The 26,222-nt window shown below is 40.1% G+C and overlaps 1 protein-coding gene across 2 annotated transcripts in view; it reads left to right on the forward strand.

Annotated features, from left to right (window-relative positions):
- Window positions 1-26,222, forward strand: part of Prkg1 (protein kinase, cGMP-dependent, type I) — a 1,308,883-nt gene that overhangs the window by 82,229 nt on the left and 1,200,432 nt on the right. Inside the window, exon 1 of one of the 2 annotated variants that reach the window (XM_004623946.2) lies at window positions 2,296-3,002. The exons of the other annotated variant lie outside the window; for it this stretch is intronic. Within the exon in view, the coding sequence (XP_004624003.1) occupies window positions 2,692-3,002 (311 nt within the window). The 5' untranslated portion in view covers window positions 2,296-2,691. Of the gene's footprint in view, window positions 1-2,295; window positions 3,003-26,222 lie in introns of those variants that run through there. 2 annotated transcript variants of the gene reach the window in all.

The following is a 26,222-nucleotide window of genomic DNA, read 5'->3' on the forward strand; positions in this document are numbered from 1 at the left end:
TTTTTTTTTTTCAGAACTGGGGATTGAACTCAGGCCCTTGCGCTTACCAGGCAAGTGCTTATTCTACTGAGCTATCTCCCCAGCCCCTATGACTGTTAAGCATAACTTGCACCTTTAAAGTACAAGTTATGCTTAACAGTCATATCTTTTCAGCCACTTACTTTCTTTGTTAAAGCAGATGACTGATTCTCATTATCAGATCCATCTTAGAATCAATGACATTTTTATTTGAAATGAAAACATAGCATGCCTATATCTTATAATTGTGTGTAGCTAGGTTATTCAGTAGTGAAAACTATGTGCATTAATTGTAGTGTAAAAAATCTACTTTTGATCAAAATTCCCAAGTATCTTTTTTTTTTTTAAGTTTTGAGGGTAAAATGCTTCAGGTTTTATTTTTCCTTTGGTACATGTAGACGAGCTCTCTACAAATGCAGGAGCCTCTGTTCTGTTTGCTCATAGACACTAAGTAACCTCATTTGAGGTTCACATGAACTCTACAAACAAAACCCTTGCTTAACAGTTGCCTATTTCCCCCTGTACAATGCTTCTAATTTATTTTTAGACATGAACTCTTGGCCTTGTGGATCCCACTAGCGGACCTATAAGAAAAAGTCATTTTAGTATTAAACATTTTCCCAAGGAAGTATTCCCTCAGGTTAAATAAGAATTTGGACATTTGCCTGGGAGGAAGAAATTGTCACGGAAGTCCTTTTAGAATGCAGTCAGTTACGCGAAGTCTTGGTATTTCTGCTTGGCTCACTTGTAATTAAAATAACAATAATTCAGAGCTATTATTTACTGCTGTCTGTTAGGAATTATCCACGTTATGTATTACATTCTGAATTAATGCTCTTCTGATAGTGTTCCTGTTGGAGAAGAGACAAATTAAGTATCTCGTGTCATCTGCTGCAGGAGAATTAGATCATAATGTCTGTGGAAGTATGTTTAGGAATGTACATCTTTTATCATTACACCTCTAATTAAAAACACATACACAAAATAAAAAAGCTTGTTAGTGTCAGTGGCTGGCAGGCTTTTTCTTTGTTTCTTCTTTATCTTTTACAATTTTTTTTTTTTTTTTTTTTACTTTTTAGCTCAAATACAGAACGTTGTGTATTTAAAAACAAAATCGCTCAGGTTTTTGAGAGACTCGTATTTGTGTCTGGCAAACGTTAGATTCTGGTGAGTAGCTCTGCATGACAATTCAGTTTTAATTTTTCTGTCTACTGTGTTTTAGTGTTTAGGAATGGACAGAGCGCCCTGGATTATAATACTGAGTGCCCAAGAATAGTAATTAAAAAGCTGCTCATAAGCTATAAAGTTAGATTTAGGTAAATATTGGGAACTTAGGTATTAAATAAGTATTTTGAGAATTCTAAACATGTTCACATGATGGGTGAATAAAGCTTGGGCAAGAAGGATGCTATCTAATTTTCACCAATTTAGGAAATCACAGGGATGTTACTGTGAGAGGGTGGCGATGGTACAGGACCTGGTTCAGGATTTCTGTACCTGCAACCCCTGGGCTCTCCCTTCTTTTAGGGTTGTCCCTCTTAAGTCTGTGTCAGGGTTTGTTCCTTGCCAACTAAAGATAAGTTTCTAGAGGCTTGGGGGTCACGGAAGTAATATTTCTAATGTTTTAGGCATGGTTCAGTTTCAAGATGAACTTTTTGGAACTCAGGAGTGGTGTCAAGCCGCCACCCCTTCTCTATCAGATGTAGCAAAGGGAAGCTGCGGGCCCTCGGGGAGCGTCCCCGCAGATACTGACCCGAGTGTGAGGGAGACAGGAGAAGCTTGAGTGGCCTTCTAGGGTCAAATCTGAGTTTGCGAGGGACAGATAGGGGGGAAACCGGAGGAACCCGGGGAGCAGCGGGGCTTGGGTGAGGGTGGGGTTGGGGGATCAGAACCCATCCCCACCCCCTCTCCCAAAGGCTCCTGGGTGCGCGGGGCCCCTCCCGGGCTCGGATCCTCTCACCTCGGGAGAGGCAAGTTTCTTTGCAAGCACCAGCCACCTGTGTGAGGCGCTGCCCGCGGGAGAGGGGGCGCGCAGCTCTGTCGCTCGGCCCGCAGCGCTGCTCCAGGCTGAGCTTGGACCTCTCCAGCACGCAGAGCGTTCAACTCGCTGGAGTCCGAGCTAAGCCGGCCCCTGTGCGCCGCCAGGCTCTGAGTTCAGCATCCTCAAGACATACGCTCGGGAGCTGGCTGACACCTCCCCAGTTTCCTCCCGGTCCTCTCTGTCTCTCCTTCCACCTCTCCGCCCCCGAAGAGGGGCTCCCGCCTCGCTCCGCCCGCGCCCCGCGCCCGCGGCTCTATCGGGCTCCGCGGGCGCCGCCGGCTTCCTTCGCAGCGCGCCTGGCGCGAGAGCCCGCACGGACCGCAGCCCCGCCGCGCTGCGCCTCCGCTCCCCGCGGGCCGCCGCTCAGGTTGCGGCCGGGCCGGACCTGCTGCTTCGCTCGTGCCCACTCGCAGCCTGCGCGCAGCCCGGAGACGCGGAGACTGCACCCTAAACTCTCGGTGGCTGGAGCCGCAGACTGGGCATGCTCAGAAGCCAGGGCTGGCTTTGGTCTCAAGTAGGAAGCTCCTGCACTCGGGAGGCAGCGGCGACTTTGGGGAAAGTTGATCAGAGAGGGGAGGCAGCCCCAGCACGCGGAGCAGCGGCAGGAAGGAGCCCCGGCAGCCCGGAGGAGCATGGGCACCCTGCGGGATCTACAGTACGCGCTCCAGGAGAAGATCGAGGAGCTCAGGCAGCGGGATGCTCTCATCGACGAGCTGGAGCTGGAGTTGGATCAGAAGGACGAACTGATCCAGAAGCTGCAGAACGAACTGGACAAGTACCGCTCGGTGATCCGGCCGGCCACCCAGCAGGCGCAGAAGCAGAGCGCCAGCACCCTGCAGGGCGAGCCGCGCACCAAGCGGCAGGCGATCTCCGCGGAGCCCACCGCCTTCGACATCCAGGACCTCAGCCATGTGACCCTGCCCTTCTACCCCAAGAGCCCACAGTAAGCAGGGGTTCCGCCGGGTCCGCGCGGCACCCTGGAGGCGGGGGCTGGGGTCTCTGTATTGTCTGTCGGCCCCCGCCCCTCCCGTTTGCCATGTCTGTCCTCATCTCAGAAATGTTTCATTTTCACCGGCACTTCTTGCCGGGCTGTGCGCGTTTCCAGAGCCAGAGCCACTGCACATCCGTTGCCTTCGTGTCTTTGTCAGATACTAAGGTATTTAAAAAATAGCCAGTCCACGCACATATGCCGAGTACTGTACGTAGAGTTTGTGCCCCAGGTGTGTGTCTGGCCGTGTGTGTGTGTGTGTGTGTGTGTGTGACTGGGGCAGGAGGAATCCAAACGCGTCTCCCCAAAGCCCTGGCAGACCTGGCCAGCCGTAAAATTCTAAACGCAGGCTCATAACACTCGAAATGAAATGCGTCTGCTATCACCCCTACTTTCTGTGCCCTCCCTGATTTCTCTACATGCCAGCGCTTCACGGTGGCACCCTTGAAACCTGATGTTCTGCTACCATCAGTGTAAAACACAAGTAAATATGGTATAAAAGGGAAGGATGTTTGATTTCCTCAATTGGATGACATTTATGATCCATAAATAGAAATCTAGTCTGTTGATTCTTTCTAAATATTTTTTCATAACATCGGAGGGAGAATATTGCTTATTTTCTTGGAGAATTTTTATATAATTACTAATGAACAGACCCGTCTCCCAAGAGGGTATCCTGTTTCCAGGGACACGGAGAGATCGGCACACTTACCTTTATTTGCAATGTAGATACATTGTTTGCCTTACTCCAGGTTTTTAATAGGACTGCTCTGCTATCCTAGCATCTTAGAGAACCGTGGAGCTCTGATGTCAGTGGGCTCCATAAGTTGGATGGGGAAATTGAATGAAACTTGTTACACAACACTCAAATCAGAGTCCATATGGACAGTAAGCTTCAGCAAGGAGAGGCTAACAGCGAATGAAAGACAGCCTCAAAATGAACGGTGTTTTTAATTAACAGATAATGACATGATTGGCAAAGCGAAGCGCGTTGCTGCTTTACCCTTTCAGCCGCATCCCACTGGCTGGATGACACGTGTTACATAATGCCAGGCCCCTCGGAATCTTTTACTTCATAAACACCGAGTTAATAAAAAGAGAAAGAGTAAATACTTGATGATCTCCGTTTGTATTTATGGGACGAGAGTTCAGGAGTCTGAGCTCTCATTTAATGAATTCTCATTTAAGTTTTTTGAAAACTTAGAGAGTTAGACCTATGCATGTTGGCTCCCGGGAACGTTTACAGCTCTTCATGCAGCTTCGGCTTCAGCTTCACAAATCTGCTGATAATTCAGCAGCCTTAGACCTTAGAAACCTGAGGGATCTGAAGCCACTGCCACTTTCTCTGGTACATTAATTTGCAGTCCTGACAGGCTTGCCTGTTTTAGCTAATGAAGTACGTGGCCATCTCTCCTGGGCTAAGTTTTGCATAATTTAAAAAAAAAAAAAAACCTCAGAGGTAGCTCTTTGCATTTTTAAGCATTGTACAGATCTCATTTTAGTATCTGCAGAACTTCATAGTAACGCAGAGCAAACTCTGTTTTTATAAAAGAGCCCTTTTAATAGGTTTTATAATGAAGTGTGATTGAGCCAGTTGATAACTCCAGTTAAGCATTCTATCAGAAGAGATCTAAAAGAATCTAGGAAGCAGGGCATGGCTGTAGAATGTGGTTAACTTTTAGAACCTGATAATACTTGACTTGAATTCTTTTAAAAGATTGATGGTGGTAAATAAAATTACTGTGGCACGTAAGCCAGGATGTCCCATTATAATAAATGTTTATCTATTGAAAATGCTGTACATTCTAATATTTATTTAATGGCTTCAATTTTAAAGACCTCAGTTCTTAAGGTATTGCCATGCTGGTTTTTGTGATTCTGAAGGATTATATTGAAGAAAATGATAGAATGTCTTCCAAGCTTAAATAATTTTGGAAAAACATCTGTTCTTTTTTCACACTTCCATACAGAAAACTAGAATAAAATTGGCTTGAATGGTGGAGTGTACCTTTCTTAGGGGAAAAAAGAAGCACATTGTATGCGAAATGAACATTATCTTACATTATTTGAGTAATTGTACAAGCTAGGTCTACATGAAATGAAGAAAACTTGCCGGTCAGAAAAGGATTGCTCTGTGTTTTTGTTTAGTTCATTTGAATGACTTAACTGTGTAAGACCTGCTGGCAACAAGTGTTTTGTACACTCTAGTGAAACTTGAACGTGGTCGTCATTCTTTAGATTACACACAGGTATTATTGGTTCAAGTCAAAATGAAACCATCCAAACAGACTTAAATTGATTTCAACTTCATATCATGTTAGTGCCTGGTTTTCTTTCCATCAAATGTAAATGGGTGCTGCTGAGCTCATGTTCTGTTAAAATGTATGTAAATATGTGTCTAATATTTGCTTTCTGAGGTTGCCTTTTGAGGATTATCATTTTTAAAACAGTTCTGTTTTTCTTAGTGATGTTTTGATTATTTCCAAACTAGCACAAAATGTAAAATAACTGGATAACTAATCCCTCTAACATTTTTGGTTTGAAATTTTTCCTTTAAGGTGAGAATTAGAAAGAAAGTTGTTAGATTCCGGCACAGAGCCAGAGCACTCCTGCGCCATCTCTGAGTTGGAAGGAGTGTTTCGTTGATCTCTTTCACAACCGGATAGGTATAACTCTTAAGCCCTTCTGAGGTTATAAATGTGAAGCAAAGAACTGATATAGGAAATTGGAGTCTGTACTCACTTGTTGCCAAATAAATATTTGAGCATGAAAAATACTAGGTCATATGTTTTTAGATACTTTGAGCAACTAAACCTTTAAAATGAAACAAACAACTCCATGCATTCTATGAGATTAGAGAGGCTGTTGGTTCTTCACAACTTGTAATAGTAATTTTATTTCATAACACTTCCTTTTCCGAGAATAGATTAAACTATTCACTGTTTGATAGTTTGGTCTACTGGTTGTCAGTGTCTTACTATCATAGCATTTGTGTCATTTTAGCTGGAATGTATAGACATACATTTCTATCAAAAGTTATTAGCGTTGGATATTTCTAAAGTTGTTGCTTTTCACCCTAGAGGTAGCTGCGTTTCAGAGGATAATATGTTCTGTTCTCTTTCACTCTGTGATTGTGAAGTATTTTGGAAGAGCTGAAGAAGATAAGAAGAAATGTATTTTCTTATTTTTAAGGTAGTATTAAGTTTAAAAAGATAATGCATGCTCTTCTCAACCTTGCCATTAATATATCTCAAGAGGTAAAATCTTTTTAAATGCTATATATTCAATACTATGGAAAGTTGAGAGAATTTTAGAACTCTGTGTAATTGTAGGTGGCGTAAGATGAAGACAGCTTTCTCCAGAAGTAGGAATTAAGTTCCCAAATTGTCCTATCGGTCAGTTCCCAACTTTCATGGAATGTCTGTCATATGTAAAATACTGACAGGAGTTAAAGGTAAAAGATGCACGAGTCCTAGCACCAAGGAGTCAACAGGCATGAATAGTATTGTGCAAGTGAATTACCTCAGAGAACTGAATAAAGTAAGCTGCCAAGGGGATAAACTAAGACATTTGCTTCAATCTATGAAATCAGTTTGATTTTATGGTATCAGCAACTGTTGTGGAAGTTTTTAAGGTTCGTAGTTGAAGGATGAGCATGCTAATGCCATGTGAGAGGATGGATGGGAGGGGGCTTAGAGGGTATAACAGTCCAAACTGAGCAAAGGCACAGGGCCTGTGTACAGAAAACACGCAACTGGCGGCTGCACGAGGGTACCGTGCAGGCACTTGCAAAAGAGCAAGTTTGTGCCAGTAACAGGAGATACTCTGTTGCTATGATTTTATAAAGTAGATCAGAGGCCATTTCTGCTTGGTTTCAAATCAAGACTGTGTGTGTGTGTGTGTGTGTGTGTGTGTGTGTGTGTTATACTGAGAACTAGTTGCTACCTACTAGAAAAGCTCTCAAACTTAGAAGAATGTGGTTCCAACCCTCCAGCCCTCCCCACTGATACAGTCCTGATTATAACCTTTAACGCTACTGACCAGGTAAGAATATTTAACTTAAGATGATTTACACCATTAAAGAAACCAAATGCTATCCTTCCAGAAACAAAGCTTCCCTTTTTCACTCACTACAGAATGTTCCTTTTGAAAATATCTAATTATACGCCACAGACTGGCACTGTTGATTCCTCACATACTTAGGCAAACTGGACGTGGATGAGAACTGAACTGGATGTTGGTTTTTGAAATTCATCTTTCCTGTTTTTGTGAAGGAATTAAATTCTGACCTAACAGGATCATAATAGTTTCCCATTTAAGTTTGATCATTAATTTCATATTACAATCTGTGCATTGAAATTGAGGTTGTGGAATCTTTTATAAAGTTGTACAAGACCAGGCTGCTAAAATTCTATCAGGTATTTTGGCATAGAGTCAAGTTATATGCCTCTGAAATAGGACTTATAATAAAAATACTGACAAGCGCTTAAACAGAGTAGCTATAGAGACTGCCTGAGAATGTAAATGACCAGCTTCCTTTTCTAGCAGGCCATATTTCCAAGCTCTGACTTCTTGTAATTTTACTAAAGAGTTGGGTTTGGATTCCTAATGGAAAAGGGTAAAAGACAGGCAGTGTTTCTATTGTGGCTGTTTGCAGGTTATAAGGCATATGGATGAATTTTTTTCCCTCTCTGTCTGCTTAGTAATGGAGGGTCTCCATGGTATCCTAGCAACCAATTTGAACACCAGGCTGCTGCTCCTTGTGCCATCTCCACTGTAGGTGCTGCTGCCCATCCCAAGGAACGCAGCCTGTTGCTAGCATGCCAGGCCCTCTGATGTGAACCTCATGAGCCCAGAGAGCACAAGACTATGTGACAAATCACCACATACTGAAAGCAGCACTTACCAGCATGCTCAACAGCTTATTATGCAATCACAGCTGTGGCATTTCAAATCCTAATCTGAATTGTTGAGCTGGTGTTCTTTGCCACCCCTTCCCTGACAGCCCCTCTCTGCTTCCTCGTGCCCAGCTTTCTGACTCTGATTCTGTTCCCTCTCACCATCTTCTGTAATCACTGTGATCCTCAACATCCTCTTAAAATTTAGTTTCCAAGAAGTTAAGCGCATGCAGTCTGTTTGAGCTCTCTAGGTATAATTTTGCTTGTAAGAGCAGAGGAATGTTCTCCCTCCAGAACTGTCACGTAAATATAAACAATAGGACAAAAACTGCAGCTACACAAAGCAGATGTTTAATACAAGGTAGGGCTAATGGTACATGCCCCAGATTGACTTGTTTCTAGGTGAGTTTTATAATCAGAGCAATGAATCTGAAAGAAAGCAGGAGAAGTGAGTGGGAAGAGATGTGTATGGGGGAGCTGGGTAGGAAAGGACAAAACAAGATAAGTATTGTTCAAGCTATGCCACTTTTGCAAGAAAGTAGAAAGTAACTGTGGGCTTGTCTGTGAGTGGAAATGTCTTAGACTGGAACAGAATTTGCAAGTTAGATAGTACATTATGAATGAAGATCGCCATGGATTAAATTGAAAGCTTGCCTTCCTGAGAACCAGGCTGTGATGTTGGCAGAAAATTATGAGGATGCTTTGCTTTAGACCAGTGCTTATTTTGCATACTTTGCATTATTTCTTAGAAACATCTCCTAACATTAGCGAGGGCTTGGGGTCTTTGTGCCGTCCACACTATGTACTGAAAGAGTCTCTTCTGTGACACATCAGAATATCACTGTCATGAAGTCATGGACCAAAGGTGGCAATGGCCATTGTCAACATCATCAATGGCCAACAGTCATGGAGTGCTTTTACCCGGCAAGGCACTGGTCCTTTGCTTAACTTGTGTCGTATCTTGTAACACTCAGAGTACTGGGAGGATTTTATGTTATCCTCATGGTACAGCATGAGGAAAACAGTGCCAGGACCCAGAGAAGCACACAGCTCTCTTGAGGTCACACACTTAATGAAAAGCTGAACCTGATTTTTGAACTCCAGAGGCTTTCTCTTTAACCAGTAGGCTTTCCTGCCTTCTAAAAAGGCATAATGATTAGGCTATTGCAAGAAAATCTACGTATAATAGACTGTACCTAGGGGTCTGTCTTTTCATTTGTAATGAAATAGGAAGCAGAAGAACTTTGGGAGAAGTAACAGAAATTAGATAGGATTGTGGCTTTCAAATGTAGTTGTGCATTAGAATCGCCAGGGAACTGTACAATGAATCCAATGGCAAAATTGTGTTAAACCAGTTAAAACCAGTATTTCTGGGGCTGAAAGCAAGGCAGCAGCATTCTAAAGTAATTATAGTGTATAGCACAATTTGAGAACTGTTCTGAAAGGAAGAAGACAGGGTGTGTGTGTGTGTGTGTGTGTGTCTGTGTGTGTGTGTGTGTGTGTAGTATGTTTGGATGTGATATTTAAAAAAGAACTGGATACATTTTCCACCTAAAGAGTTGACTGTCTTTAAGGCTAACACTTTCAAACACCAGAGGCTTGAAAAAGCAGTACTGGATTTTTTTTTGGCTGGACAATAGGCATGCAATATTTAATGTCTTATTTTTTTCTCCCATTTAAGCAATCCCTGGCCCATTGATTCTTAGTCTAGTTATATATTAGAATTCCCTAGGAAGGTTTAAAAATATGACTGTTGAGCAGATGAACTCCGAAGATTCTGAATCTGTTGTTTTGGGCTGGACAGGAAAAATATGTAGCTTATTTTAGTTCCTGTGGTTATTCTAACATACAGACAGGGCAGAGCGCCTTGCAATAGCCCATTGGACTTGGGGTGCTACAGATTACTAGAATCCTCATCCTTTGGGGAGGCACTTTCCTTAGTCTCCTTGGTCATCCCAAAGTCTTCCCTTGCAGTGGAACCAGGACCTCTCTGCGCTTTGATCCCACAGCATGTCGATCTGTCTGTTTCACTTTGATTTCAGAGGTTGTCAGGAACAGTCCTGTGGCACACAGGATGGCAGCAGCTCTTCTCACTGGATGAGTGTGCTTCCATTTCTCTGCTGGCCACAAGTGCTGGCCACCATTCAAATATGACACACAATAGGGTCAGCCGTCATTCCACATTTGATTTTCACTAACAGTGGATATAGCTGTCTTGTTAGCCCGAGATGCTTTCTCTGGATCCCAGTTGCTGTTCCACCAGGTGAAGTTGAAGGAAATGAAAGAGAGATGAGTGCCTCTTGGAAGTGCAGTCTTGGGCTTTTCTTCTGGTATGTGATGCCTTTGCAGCCAGCTACAGTTTTTTTTTCCCCTACAGATATTTTATCCTTTTAAGGCAAACAGCTTGAGCTCAGGATGAGGAGTACTTTCCAGGGAGGTTTCACAGAAAGCAGAAGGAGCACATCAACCTCTCAGCCCTCTTTGCAGACAGACAGTTTGATCTGAGTGAACAGATCAGGGCACTGCTGCCAGGTGAGAGGTCTGAGACGACACCTGCAGGAAGAGCTCCTGGTGCGTCTCAAGGAATCTCCCGGGAGAGAGAAGAATGTCAACCGTTGTGGTCGGACCTCACTGCTGCCGGTCCCAGCTCTATGTTTCCTTCTTGGCTGTCCTCTTTCTCCTCATATCAGTTACATACACTTCAAGGCGCTCCTGATGGGCTCTGATGGGAGTCTCTTTACTTTATTTGTTGTTCTACCATTATCTTCTCAGGTGAGAATGAGCCAGTAGGTTAGTTTATGTAAGCGAGGAAAATAGCAAATATTATTGCAAATTCTTTTTGGTAAAACAAATTATCTTCTTAGAATCAGAGTCAGCAAGGAAGAACTCACTTGTCTGTCTCCTTCTTTTTAAAATATGAAAATATATTCAGCTGAGAGATAGCATGGTTAAAACAGAGTAGATACAATAAAGCTGCCCAGAGGATTAGGGACATTAATTACATCGCAAAGTTAATCATCAGGAAAGTAAACATTTTCATTATGATTAGTGCATTTGGTTACTGGGCCTAAATGGGAGGGGTAAGAGGAATTAGTGACAATAAAGAAACATGACCAAAAGCATGTGCTTACTTATTATGGATAAACAGTTAAGCAGTTAGAAATAAAACAGTGGGGAAAATTGGTGATAAGAGCTGGGAAAACATTTGCCTTTGGGTTCTTTTTATTGTAAGAGAAAAACATAGAATTTAGTAGAGGAAACAAGTGACAATTTGATGCCAACATATGCCACTTGCACCTGGATCAAAAATCAAATGTTGCCGGGGAGATGGCTCAGTGGAATAAGTGCTTCCCTGGCAAGCACAAGGACCTGAGTTCAATCCCCGGTTCCACCAAAAAAAAAAAAGAAAAAAAAAATCAAATGTTATGGGCCAGCCAGATAGCTCAGCAGATTAAAGTGCCTGTTTAGGCAGGCTCAGGACCGGAGTTCGATCCCCAATGTGCAGTGCCAGCCCCATGGGGTGTGCTGTGAGGGTGATTGAGATTGGGTGTGGCGGCATGTGCCTGTAATCCCAGTGCTTGGGAGGCTGAAAACAGGAGAATCACTACAAGCTGATCTCTGTCATGAGACCCTGTAGACTCTGTACTAAGTACATTCAAAAAGTCAAATGTTATTTATTTTTCTCATCTAAAGATCATAAATGCAAATTCAACATCATCAGATTTTCTGTAAAACAGATATAATCTCAGTAATTTCTATATAAAGGTGGGATTACTTATGCCTAGCCAAAGCATAAATAAATTATGTAAATTATTGCTCTGGGGTTATAGCATGTTGCCCAAACAGATCTCCCAATGTTATTGACCTAAATCCAGTTTCATTTTCTTATTTCCAGTCCATACCTGCTGCTCTAGAATGTCTTTTAGAAGTACCAATGTGTTTCTGCTTTATGCATGAAGTGACTACAGCTTCAGCCAGTCAGTTTAATGTGGCTAATTGTTTCATATGTTAGTGATGACAAATATACCCCAAATAAGCAAAAAAATAGCATTGCTGTTTGTGACAGACAGTTGTATTATAATATCAAGATTTTACCAGATCTAGACCAAGGAATAATGAGATGGTATAAGAAAAAAAATCTTTTTCTGTATATACTGTGTAATTTCCAAATGGTCTAGATTTATCAATAAATCCTGGTTTTGATAGTGCATCTAAGTCTGCACTAAAGGGAAATAAAAAAGGATTGTCCTGACAACAGAAAAATAGCAATTCTGTGCTCTGCTCCTTGGGAGCCTGTTGTTATAGATGGACTAGAAGATACAATGGTCATTCTCCACTATGCATGCAGGGCGCTGGCAAGCACACTGGAAAAGGAAGCACAAATCCGTACCTTTCTTATGTGACACACTTTCCCTGGACTCTTGGAGACTGGAGAGCACATTTGTATTATGGTGAGTATGAGAAAATGGCCTTGGATTGGAGCTGTGATGGTTAGACACAATATCACAGTATCCTTCCAAGGGGAACGTTAAGCATCTGACAGTGACAGGTACCATTTTGCGAAGGCTGTGATGGCAACTCATTATGTCCTGGGAGGAGCAAAGCAAGTCAATATGCATTGGAATAAGCTCTTGAGTCTGCATTGCATGCATGGCTGAGTGTGGAACTTTATGTGAATGATCGTCTTCTGCTCTAGGTAATTGCTACTCTCTTGTTTTGGCGCTGTCTTTGTATACCAATGCTTGGGAAAGAAAGCCCAAAGACACTTATGTAAGTTAGTAGATTTTTTTTTTGGAAGAAAGAGCCATTCTTTGGGGTCCTTCTTTATTCTGAGTAAATGGATTTTATTTAATAGAACTTTTTCCATTTTGAGTTGACAGGAGAATACTTTTACCTTCGAATATATGGTACAGTGAGTGCAAAAGGAAAGAACACTTGTGGTTTCTGATCATGCCCTTAATATCTAGTTTTATAGAAATGTAATGCCGGACTCCATGATATATTTGTATGAGCCATGCTTCTTGTTAATCTGAAAAGCTTTAGAAATATTGTGAAAGAAACTATGCTTTGACTTTTAAATGGTTGTATCCTTAATCAGGAAATAGCCTTTTTTCTTTCCTTTAGAATATCACTTCAGATTTTTTTGTTGTTCATCATAAAAGAAAAATCTGACATAAAAGTGTAATTTGCCCTATTCTGCCTTCCAGATGTTTTAACATAACTTACTATAGAGACCTCTATTCTCTTGATAAAAAAAAAGACACAAAGAAGAACTAAATGATTTCTTCTTCATGGAGACTGACTGGCACAACATTGAATGGTTGCAAATTTGAAAAAAAAAAAAACTATGGAAAGGAATAGAAAATAACAAGCTCACTGTGAATGGGTCATCTTTATTAATTTTTTGCTACCTCTGACAGACTTCATGAATTCTCAAGTCTTTGCCTGCTTGTTGCTCTGCTTAGCCATTACCATGTTTATTTCCCTCACTTTTTTGCTTTCAGTGCAAAATAGCTACTCTACAATATGTTTTCTTTTTGATAAATGACTAAAAGAAGTACAGTCCATGCAATTTAAAGTAACAGTAAGTAAAGCAAAAACTTACAGAAATGAAGAATTTGGATGCTTTGGTGGCATTAACTGTGTTTGTGTAATGGTTTATGTTTATCAATAATTACAAGAAACTATTTTAGACAACAGTGACTTTTAATGAATATCTTATTTTCTATCAAAAGTTACATTCCATCTATAATAAAATCATAATTTTTTGAAGCAGCTGAGGTTAACTCTTGTATTCATTAGGAAATGAAGAACTTTAAAGAGCCAATAAATATCGGGATACATTGGTGAAAATTCCCGTGGCAAGTGTGCAAAGGTGAATAAATTTGAACAAACACTTTGTCAGAACATTTATTTTAAAGTATAAAATTAAAACACATCACAGAGGACTGCTGCTCTGGGGTGACCCTCACTCCTCCATGGCTCGTCTTATCGTTGGTCCTCACCATGGAAGTCCTGCACCACATCCTCATCTGTCAAATAGAGAAGCGCTCCGTCTTCTGGGTTCCCAAGGGCTGCTGTCATTGTGATGGATGGAAAATGACTCAAGTTTGCTTTGTCTTGGTGCGAGTGGGATTCTCTGCTCGGTGGACTTAGGAGTTGTTAAATAACATCTAGGTGAGCTCTTGCTGGTGTGTTTTAAAGTCATGATGACAGTTTTCTTGATTTCCATTAATAGTTCAATATATTGCTTTCTCATCACAAAGGGTGTCTTAGTCACTTTCCTGACACTGGGAGGATAAAATACTCAACACCCACAATTGATAGGAGGAGAGCTTTGCTTTGACTCATAGTTTCTAGAAGTTTCAGTTGTTAGTTTTCTGACTCCAAGGCAGAGAGGGCCCGGCAGAGAGACCTGGTGGAGAAATGGCTGCTCACATCAAGGTGCTCAGGATGTGCAGAGAGGAGGGAGGCCCAGGGTGCAACACCAGCCTCTGCAGCTTCTGGCCTCAGTGGACTGACTCGTACATCCAGCCCCCGCCTCCAGGAGCGCTTTCAGCTGTGCATTTCTTGGTGGATAAATTGAGCATAAGCATAGAAGTGCTGTGATCTCATCACCTTCAAAAGGCACGTGTCTGGGCACACAAGACAACGCCTATTAATGACGATGTGGATAATCATCAAAATGGTTTCTCGTACTCTGCCGTGTCCGAGTTGTCTCATTTAGTCCTGCTGCGATCTGCTGTTGTTATCGTTTCATTTTTTTTTTTTTTTTTTTTGGGATGGAGAAAATGAGGCACAGAGACATGAAAAAAAATTGTCCAAAATGAAACAATGGGCTAAAGTATTCCAATGCAAATCTTCAAGATGTTGGAGTTCTTCTTTTCATGCTCCGTATGCTCTATTGATTAAATACTTGTTTCGAAAGCTTCTCTTAAAAAAGTAGGACCATATTTTCCATCCCCTCGGTAGTTTTATCCCTTTTATGCTCCTCTCTAGCGTTTTTTTACGTACCGCGTGCCCCATGCCCCGCAAGCCCACAGTTGTGCGCTCCTTCCAGTCTCCCTCACTGCAATACCTTGGCAGCTTCGCTTACAGTAATACTCTATATCTGCTGTAGTCGCATTGCTAACAAACAGAATTACTCGTACCCAAAACATTTTTGCTGTTTTATACATAGGAAGTTATCTCCAGGTTGTACTTGCATATTTTTTTTCTTTTTACTTAAAAATTTTAAACAACCAGAGCTTGTTCCTGCTGAATCAAGTTGTTCCTTTAAAGAAACGTCCCCCGATTCAGCTGTTTTTCAATAGTGATTGAAATTTCTATACTGATTTCTCTCTCAGTCGCGTCATCTGCAAGTGTGTATTATTACAGTTTGTCAAATAACTTTTTATTCTTTATTATTATAATTAATAAACATTTCTAAGAATTGGCTTTCAGTTGGTTTTCAATTTGTTTCATCATATATTGAGGATTTACTGAGTACAGGCTGGAAACCATACTAGGACACTCTTCTCACTGAAAGTTATTACATACCTAAAAATCAGGGACTTAGGGATATGTACTTAAAGACACTTCCTTTGGAGCCTTATTCCCTTGTGGCTTTGGCCCCACTCAGCCTGGATGGTTCTGTTCCTAGTCCTGCGTGTTTGGCTTTGGAGTGCTGTCTAATTCTCCTTCATCATACTCATGTGAGTTTTAGTTTCTATTTTTTGCTATTATTGAGTTTTACACTTATTTCCCATAGAGAAGGTAAATGAAAACAGCCACTTGTGCATCTTCGTCCATCTTGTATTTTAAGAGTCCAAAACAGGGCTGGCACAGAACAAATTATTTGTCCAGTGAAGGACCAGATCAAGACTCTTCCTGTTCCTGCCCCTTAGAGACTTCATCTTTTAAACTGAAAATGTTGGCAATTGGAAGTGTGTGTTACTATGCCTCATAGAGCTTGTGGGGTTGTTTGGTCTGGCTGGAAAAGGGTTTTACAAGCTTGAAATTTGAATGAGTTGGGGAGCTTTTGTGGATTGCCTGTGCTCCCCAGGTTTGTGACCCATGACACCCCGTGGTGTCCTCATCCAGCCCATTTCTCTGGGGGACATACCCGGATGTCCCCCAGAGCTTTGTGCACCCAGAAGGGAGATTTTGGAAGGTGGCTTTACTATTGGAACATTGTGACTGACTTGCAGTTGAGGAAAGAGGTCCAGTCAGGAACGATGGGTCACCTGGGTTGTGGCTGCAAAGCCTCACCTCCCTGCTCCCCCCTGCGCTCAGCACCACCCTCCTCCGGTCTGCCCCAGCAGCAGCAGTGCTCCTCCTCGGCGCCCCTCTCCTATGTCGTCCTGCTGTAGAGCCAGCCTACTGTGGACTGAAACCTCTCCAGACTGTGAGCTAAAGTGCAGCCTTCCTCTGGGTGGCGTTGCCATGTACCGTGTTTCACAATGAAGAAGTAACTAAGATACTACTGGTGGATATTATCTGCCTGGTCTCTGGGGCAGTTCCATTTCTTAGCTGTGGGGATTACAAAGTCTAAAAGTTCCTTCTTGTTCAAATAATATGTGGTTTTAAAATCTATTTCCAAGGAAGTGCATTTGTCCTTCAACTCTAATAAATGTCTAGTATCAAATCTGCAAGATAAAACCAAATGAGCTGGTTATCCTTGAAGAGAAAAAGCGTTGCTCGATAAAGGGTACTAGCATAGCATGGTGTTAACAGAGATAGTTATAGGAGGTGGGTTCAAAAATTCTTAATTCATTTTTTGGGTATAGTCAGAACTCTCATGGACAAAATTCTGTCAAGTTTAGGTGTTAGCTTCTTAATTTTGATTATATAAAGATTACTTTTGTTGTTGTTGTTGTTGATTTGTTTGTTGAGACAGGGTCTCATTATATAGTGCAGGCTGGCCTTGAACTCACTATGTAGCCCAGGCTGGCCTCCAACTGAAGGCCCTGCCTCAGCCTCCCAAGTGCTGAGATTACAGGCATGTGCCACCATGTCCAGCTCCAAAGATTCTAATAGCTCTTAATATTATACTATCTTAGGGACCATCAAACTAATGATAAAATACTTTTTAAATAGATGATTGCCTCACTGTTCACCAAAATATGATGGGAAAAATTTAAAGATTGATTTTGTTTGTACAGTGGTATTTTTTTTCATGAGCATAATTCTGTCCATGATTCTAGTCACAGACTGAATTGGATGAGAACTGAATCAAAATCCCCCCTAAGGTCAATGCTGAATCTAACCATCGAATTTTATTTAGTTCTCACCTGTAGGTTGTGAATCCAGTTTAAGACCAGAATCATGGAAAGAATTAAGTTCCTAAACCAAGGTACCACTGCAGTGTCTTATGTCTTCACCATGGAACCAGGAAATACCCAATCTTACAACAAACACGTCTATATTTCACTTGATAATAGGCTGCTGTGTACGTTTGAGGTTATTTTTCTTGAGGACCTGTATGCCAAATGCTACTGTAGACTTTGTAGATGACAAGAATGAGGTATGGTAAGCACTTAATTTATTAGTTAGAAAAATGAATATGTGTATCATGTCATTCATGCCTCACGGTGTCTGGGTGAGTAAAGGAAGACAGATCATCTCCATTTTATAAAGGAGAATATTAAGGATCAGTTGGATGGATTAATAGAACCCCAATTCCAACAGCTCTTGAGGGATACCACTGCAAATACAACAGATCAACAGACTGAGTTCAATTTCCTTTCCAAACTATGCCATCATAACGCATTCCTATGACTGCTGTGAGAATCCACTGCGTCCCGCAGCTTAGCAGTACACAGTACAGGTTCAGCTCTCAGCACATGCAATGGAGATAACATTTCTTCATTATAAATAATAATTGTTATTTCTGTGATGACTAGAAAAATATGTTTGTGAATCTTTCAATACAGTGCCCCAAATATAAGAAGGGATTCTGTTTAATCAGATTTCTGTTGCTTGGACCCAGTACTTGACGCTCATGATTCAAAGGAGGCAGGGTCTAATTTAGCTCATAGCTTTGGGGAGCACAGCCTATGATTGGCTGGCTCTAAAGCAGAAGCAGCATGGAGGAAGGGCTGTCAGAGCAAAGAGGCTTAGTTCATGGTGGCCAGGAAGCATAGCAGTAAATTGTGGCAGAGCAGAACAAGTGAAGGAGCAGATAGAGCCGTATGCCACCATGCCTCTGTGGCCCCCACACTCACCCAGAAGTAGGACCCACCAGTCTCCTCCCTGGTAGATAGCAAAGCCATCAAGGTGATACAATTAAGGTTAACTGTCACAACCTTGTAATCACTTGCTAGTGCTATTGAGATTATCATTACTTCCACTTTTTTTACTGCTGTTGTTAAAACCACTTTCACTACAGGGCGATGAATATTTCTAAACCAAACTGAAAAGCATGAGATGGAAGGACAGGCTTAGTAATGCCAAGGTCCTGGAGCAGAGCCCAGTGCAGCCCAGTTTGGCTTTGTTAGGTATGACTCAGAGAATAACTGAGTGACAGCAAGAATTGTACATGACTTCTGTGTGGGCTAACCAGAGGCAAGAGGACTTGAGCACAGGCAAGATTTACATTTTATTATTATGCTATTTATTTCATTCAACAAGCAGTTGTACATCTACAGAGCAGTCAAGAATGGATTGGCTGAACTTGAACCCATGTATGAGATTAGGTTAAAGTTATAATGAAGTAGCTGTATTAAGTCCAGGAAAAGTTGTCTGTGTTCCAAATATGGAAAATATTTCTCGTACATTCTTTGTGGATGCATTTTTAAAATTGCAATATTGTTCTTAACATTTGGTTTTAATGAATGAGGCCGTTGCAAACAGACTGTGATGTTGCTGCTCTAAAATAATGTTTAAAAGATCCACCATTCAGTGATTTGATATCGATCCATCAAAAGTATTTAAAGTAGCTATTCCAGCTTTCTCAAAGGGTGACATAGAAGTTTTTCATTGCTAATGGGTTTCTGTTTGCAAACCATTCATGCCCTATTTGAATGTTTGCTGTCCGTACTTAGGAACTTTCAGCTGTAGCACATAATCTTAGCGTATAAATGTTTCCTGTTAATGACCTTGCTTTTTCATCTTGAGATGTCTTTTCATGAACAATATGATTGTAGATAAAAGCAGTGATAACAGCCCTGCTGGCCTGTGGCAGAATGCATTGATGATCTTGAACAAATCCCTGACACTTGTGATGAGGCGCTGATAATGGAAAGCTGTGGAACAAAAACAATAATGCCAGCTCATTCCGAAGTGTGTCATGTAATATAAGAAAGACTGTTTATTAACAGCTTCATTGAAATGTAATTTGCATACCATAAGATTCACTCACTATACTTCTTTGGCGTATTTCATATAAACAGGCATTTCATTTTGCAAGTGACACCAACTTGTGCAATCTTTAGGTTCTGTTTGGACCCAGGCCATTTGAGCATGTTGAAAACTGAATCTTACTAAGTGTTGGAAGAGTAGAGTATTTAGGATTTAGACTTTGGAATAAGACAGAGACAGGGGCTTAGTTTTCTGCCTAGATCTGATATTTGAGCATGGGGATGGCTTGACTGCAGGTAGCAATAAGAGTACCTGTTTGCTATTTCTGGAATATTTATTCCAGATGCTCTCCTGGAGGATTGTTATACATTTTGGGGGCAATCTTTATAATATTTTTGAAAGATAAAGAGTACATATTCTATTTTAGAGACAACAAAAATATAGCAATGGCAAAGCAATCTTTAGTAATTTCCCTAGAGCAGACTGTTTCCTGAATCCAACATATATGTTTTGGGCTACTGTACATCGAGTTACTCTCCTGTGGTACTCTGGTAAGCATGCTGTATGGCTTCTGCCTTTTACCACGTTCTAACTTTCCCCCTTTCCTCCCTTAAAAATGCTAAGAACCATATTACGTTAGGGTATATCCTTGAAGTTCCCCTCCAACTTGGCTTCATGGCTCCTGTGCATCCATTCTTTCTGGAGTATTAAAAGAAGAGAAAGTCAACACGTTAAAAAAGATAAGCAGAAGTCTCTGAGGTGAATACAGAATGGATCAGGGAGCTTTCTGTGAACTGAAAGAGGCAAGAACAGAAGAGGGGTTTGAATTAATGAACAAACAAATGGACAAGCCTATAGGAGGGAAACACAGGACCAAAGAACTTGACAAAGTCTGAGCGCGAAGGGAGAGAACTTGGATCTTTAGATGTGCCGGAGGCGGTGGCTTTGTGAATAAAGCAGAAGATTTCGATTAAGATTCTCTTTAGAGCATAAACTACTTTAAAGGACAAATTCCGATGGGTTCTTGTGCCAGAGAGGCAAAAAGCAGACAAAGATGAGTATGCTGGTCTCGAATGCAGATGGCCCTGGCCCCAGGGGTGTGTGCCTGACTCAGGTGGCTGCAGCTGACTTCCCTTCACTTTCCTCAAGACCTTAGCTTGCTACCTGCCTGGCTGTATTCCCCAGAAGCCTTTGCTGTGGTGCCTGCCAATCCTTCCCAGTGCAAAGTCTTCTAGGTTAAAAGCCAATTGGGGATGCTGCCAACTGGGGTGCTTATTCAGCAGTGAAATGAGGTGGCACTGTTAGCTCTCTGTCTGGTGATGCAGGTATCAGGAATGAAGTTTCCGTGGAGAGAATGAAGAGCAGTCTTACTTGGGAATAACTGGGAGTTGATAAAAGGGAATCCGGAGATGATCAACTATTTCCCGTGTTTTCAGCAAACGATGAGTCCAAACTTCAGTCACACAAGGGTTTGGAAGTTAGAAATTTTGCTGGCCAAATTTGGATTTTCTTACTTGTATTTTGTGATGGGGGAACAAATTTTGATAAATATATAAGTACACAGCAATTAAGAAGTAGAATTATTAAAGAGGCACAAATATAAACGATTTAGAAAACTTTTCAGAAAAATACATGTAATGCAACAAAATTTTCAAAACCATAGCGAGTCTTTGTGCAGGTTGGTGATACTGTTTCTAGGTGTTTTATTTGTTGAATCTCCTATAAATATACAGTGCACAGAACATAACAGATACGGAGACAGTGTGTTCTGAAGGTATCGGCCTCTGGCAGTGCAATCACATGGCCTACGAACTTGTTAGAACACAACTCTTGGACATGACCCCAAACTCACTGGTGAAGAAACCATGGGCTGGGGCCAATCCAGTGGCATCCCAGCAAGCCCTGCAGGTGACTTTGTTCTGAACGTGGTGGACTGTACCATAGGCACTGAGGATGGCAGCTCATCCCGGTGCCCACGTGAGGGAGGTGGGGTGCAGGCTTTGACCCTGTGCTGCTGTGCACTTGTGGCCCTTCCTTCTCGGGTCTGGTCTGCCTTTCACTTCTGAGGGACCTTCTCTGCCCAGGCCAGTACCACATGCTTTGTCTCTGGAACCCCTGGAGTTTTAAATTCCTTTAGATGTAATACTTTTAATGCTTAGTATCAAACCTCTTGTTTTCTTCATTATTATTTTATATTTTTAAATATATTTATATGACTATGTATGTGTTAGTATCCACACGCAAACACATTCAGATGCCGGCTCTGCAAAAACACTGTCTCTGAATAGAACTGCCAAGTCGATTTCATCCTGTATAGTTTATTAATGGTCTAAATGTTTTAATTAAAACTTAAAGGTATTTGGAGAAGAAGATCCAACCCTGCAACTTATAAGAACCCCACTTTAAATACAAATATACAAACAGGAAAAAAGGTAAAAAAGATAAATAACAGTGATACAAATCAATTCAAAAGTAGAATATTTGTAATAATATCAGAAAATGTAGATTTCAAAGAAAAGAATATCATGGGGGATAAAGAATTAATTTCATAGTTACCAGGGAGTCAGTTTATCAGAAAACAACTATCCAAACATGTACTTACTTAATAACAGAGCCCCAAACATAAAGAACTGCAAAGATAGAGAAATCCCTAAAATATGCAGTTATAAGATGTATATAAACTGCATTTCATGGGTCTATTCAACCCATGAAATATCCAGAGATTACATTATCTCTCAATAATTAAAAGACAAGCACACAGAAAATCAGCAAGACAAAGAAGTCTTGAATAAAGCAACCCATTTGATATTTCTAGAATCATCTACCCTAAAATAGCAAATTTTATTGATATGGAGCACTTATTAGTATCAATCATATTTTAGCTATAACATCTTTTGAATTAATTTTTAATCCATGTTTATTTTTATTTGTACATGTTTGTGGTACATAATAATCACATTCACTGTGAGAAGTAGGTGCGTGTATATCACATCTCTTAATTATTTTTATGGGGCCTGGCCCTAGCTCAGTTCTTTAAGTGGCTGCTTCCCCAAAGCTGTCAGGCTCCGGTGGCTGTGGTTCGATCCCCACAACTCAAGCCAGCCAAACCTGCCCTGAAGGCATGTGGAGGAAAAAAAAAATCCTTAATTATTTTTATTACTCTCCCTCCCTTCTCTCTCCCCTCCCCTCCCTTCACCTCAATCCCTTTCCCACTTACCTAAGCTTTATTTCTGCTTCTTAATGTCTGTCTTTTAGTTTTTCTTTTAATTATTTATACATTGGTTTTCTCATATAAGTTATGTGATGTTTAAGTTTGTGTGTTGATTTACTTCACTGAAAGTTATAGTCTCAAAGTATATCTATTTTCCTTTCCATAAATGCCTTAAATTTATTCATCAGACTAAGACATAAATTGCATGTAAGTAAATTTTCTTTCTTTAATCTGTTGATGTATATCTTCATTGAGTTTGAAATATATATATATATATATATATATATATATATATATATATATATGAATGAGAGAGAGAAGGGGGAGGGGCACTGCTTTCAGTATTTAGCTATTATGAGCTGTGCTGCTATCAACACGCATAGCTATGACTGTAGTAAAGTGTGTTTAACTCTTTGGCGAAGATACCTCGAAGGAAAAGAGCTGGATGGAAAGGAATTTCTGGTTTTAGATTCTTGAGTATTCTCCATAATGATTGCGAGTAATCTCCATCCTGATTTTCATAGTGGTTGTACTAGTTTATGGTCCCACCTACAATATAGAAATGTACTCCCCCACCTCCACAACCTCACCAGCATTTGTTGTTGCTTTATTTCTTGATAGTAGCCATTCATTCCAGAGTAAGGAGGAATTCCAGTGTTATTTCAATATGCACTTTTTAGTGGCCAAAGATATTGAGCATTTTTTTCAAGTATTTATCATCTATTTAGACTTCTAAGTTATGTCTATTCATTTAAATTCTTTTTTATTTTTACTTTTTTACTGTATTTTTATTTTTATTTTTGTTTGTTTTTGTTTCTTTATGTATTTAGTACAGGGTCTCCAGGCTCTTACTACACAGCTAGGACTCATAATGATCCTCCTGTTTTCAGCCTCCCAAGTGCTAGGATTACAGATGCACACCACCACGCCCAGTCTCAGTTGCAGTCTCAGCATGCCCTGGGGGCGCAGCTGGCACACCATCCCATGGGTCGAACCCTGGTCCCTGCATCTGCCTAAGCAGGTGCTTTCATCTGTTGAGCTATCTGGCCAGCCCTTATATTTTTATTTTGTATTGGGTCTCAGTTTTTGGAGTTCTTTATATATTCTAGATATTAGTCTTCTGTCAAAGGAGAAGAAAGCAAAATTACTTTTCCCACTCTGTAGTTTTTCTTTGCATTGTTATTTGTTTTACTATGCAGAAGGTTTTCAAGTTGACATTATTCCATTAGTTGATTCTTGATATTATTTCTTGTGCACCTGGGATTCTGTTCAGAAAGTCCTGACCTGTGCCTCGCTAGCAATAGTATCTACAAGCCAATTGTGTTTCTATCTTAATATCTAGGTGTTTGATCCATTTTGATTTTATTTTGATGCATGTAAATAGATACAAGGGTGGATTCATTTTTTTGCATGTGTGTAGATATTTTTTTCAGCAAGATTAGTTAAAGTGGCTATCTTTTCTTCAACATAAGCTTTGGCCCCTTGGACAAAGATCAGATGACAATGGAGATGGGGTTGTTCCTGCATTTCCTATTATGTTCTCTTGATCCATGTGTCTGCCTTTGTGCCTGTATTGTACTGTTTTTTTTAATCATTTTAATCACTGTTGTTTTACAACATAGCCTGAAATTTGGGATTATGGTGCCACTTCTTTTGTCTTGTTGCCCAGGATTGCTTTTGCTGTTCTGGGTCAATTGTGGTTCCATATAATTCTTAGGATTTTTTTTTTAAGTTCTGAGAGAAATGTTTGTAGTTTGGTTGGAATCACATTAAATATATGAATCAGTTTAGGAAGTATGACCATTTTGACAACACTGTTTCTTTCTAAACAGGAACAAGAGTTGTTTTTTCCATTTTTCTGATGTCCTTTCTTTTGAGTGCTATAGTTTTTTTATCATAGAGAGCTTTCATTTCCCTAGTTAGAGTAACTTCTAAATATTTGTTTTTTTGATGCTAATGGTGAATGGTATTGTTTTCCTAATTTCCTTTTCAGTGAATTAAGTATTGGTACATAGACATGCTTTTGATTTTTATGTTTTGATTTTACACCTTAGTAGATTTCACTAAATTTGATTATTAATTTTAAGACTCTTTTGGTGGAATTTTTTGGGTCTTCAATATAGAGGACCATGTTTTCTACAAATAATAAGTTGACTTTTTTCTTTTATATTGGTACCTGTCTTATTTCTTTCTATTATCTGATTAGTGTGGTTAAACTTTTAAGTATCATATGGAGTAGAAGTAGTGACAGTACAATCATTTTTATTTCTGATTTTAGAGGAAAAACTTTTTCCTTTTTTCCATTTATATGATATTAGCCTTTGGTTTGTCATAAATGAGTTTCATCAATTGAAAAAAAAATTTCTAACCCTATTTTATTTATGATTTTTTAATCATGAATGGATCCTTTTTTTTTGTATTTAGGACAGGGTCTACAGGGTCTTCAGGGTCTCACTACACAGATTAGACTCATAGTGATCCTCCTGTTTTCAGTCTCCCAAGTGCTGGGATTACAGGTGTGCACCACCACATCCAGTCTCAATCGCTATCTCAGCGCACCCAGGGGTAGGACTGGCACTGCACTCTGGGGATCGAACCCCAACCGCTGCTTCTGCCTAAGCAGGTGCTTTAATCTGTTGAGTTATCTGACCAGCCCTTGGATGCTAGGTTTTATCAAAAGCTTTTTCTGCATCTGTTGGGATGACTGTGCTTTTGCTTCTGTTTATGTGGTGCATTGCTTTTATTGATTTTTCTATGTTGAACCAATCTTTAATCTCTGGAAGCATATTGGATCAGATGTGTGCTATTTTTCATTTGTTACATTCTTTGCAGGACCTGTTGAACATGTTTTTGTATATGGCCATTAAAGAGATTTGACTATAGTATTAATTGTTAATTGGTTCCTTTTCTGGCTTTGTAATTAGGGTAGTATTAACTTCCAGTACTTTGCCTTTTAATTTTATTAAAGATTTTTTTTAAAAAAACAATCGTCATTGCATCTTACTTGAAGTTCTTGTAGAATTCAGTGGTGTATCCATCAGGTCTTAGGGCTTTCTTTGTTTGTAGGGTTTTTTTTTTTTTTTTTTTTTTTTTAATGATTCCTTCAGTTTTCTTGCCTGTTATTAGCCTCTTTGGGATTTTTATGTCTTCTTTATTAGTTTTGGTAATTCGTATGTGTCTAGGAGTCTGTCCTTTTCTTTTATATTCTTTTATGTAGTGGAGTCCAATTTTTCATTTTAATTACTAAAATCTTCCATATTTTTAGTGTATGTTGTGATTTTACCTTTTTCATTTCTAATTGTATTGTCCTGGGTAAGGTGTATTGTTCTTTGTAAGTTTTCCTGCAGATGTGTCTATGTTGTTTATCCTCTCAAAAAATTGGCTCTTCTATTCCTTGATTATACTTTTGCAGTCTCTACTTCATTAATTTCTTTCCTTATTTTAAAGAGAATAAAAATAAGAAAAAAAGATACAAAGTTTCAAAACAAGATGATAGGAAATTAACAATGGTCATTATATTATGTATTGTTACCTTCAAAATAGTTGTTCAAATTATCCAGTATAGGCACACAAAATTGATCAAATAATTAAGTATTAACTGTTCCTTTCAATAAACCAATAGAAATTAGTAGTATAATTATTTTAGTTAATATATGTATTCTTCTTTCTGCTGAAAGTTACAGTAGATATTGTGAAAGGTAAAAAACTGCTCAAAAGGAAAGAACAACTGGGATGGGGAAAGGAGAAAAAAAGAAAGAAGGAGGTCTCCTTCTATGTACTAGGTTT

This window comes from Octodon degus, unplaced genomic scaffold (genome assembly GCF_000260255.1).
Source record: "Octodon degus isolate 3935 unplaced genomic scaffold, OctDeg1.0 scaffold00005, whole genome shotgun sequence".
Classification (NCBI taxonomy): Eukaryota; Metazoa; Chordata; class Mammalia; order Rodentia; family Octodontidae; genus Octodon; species Octodon degus.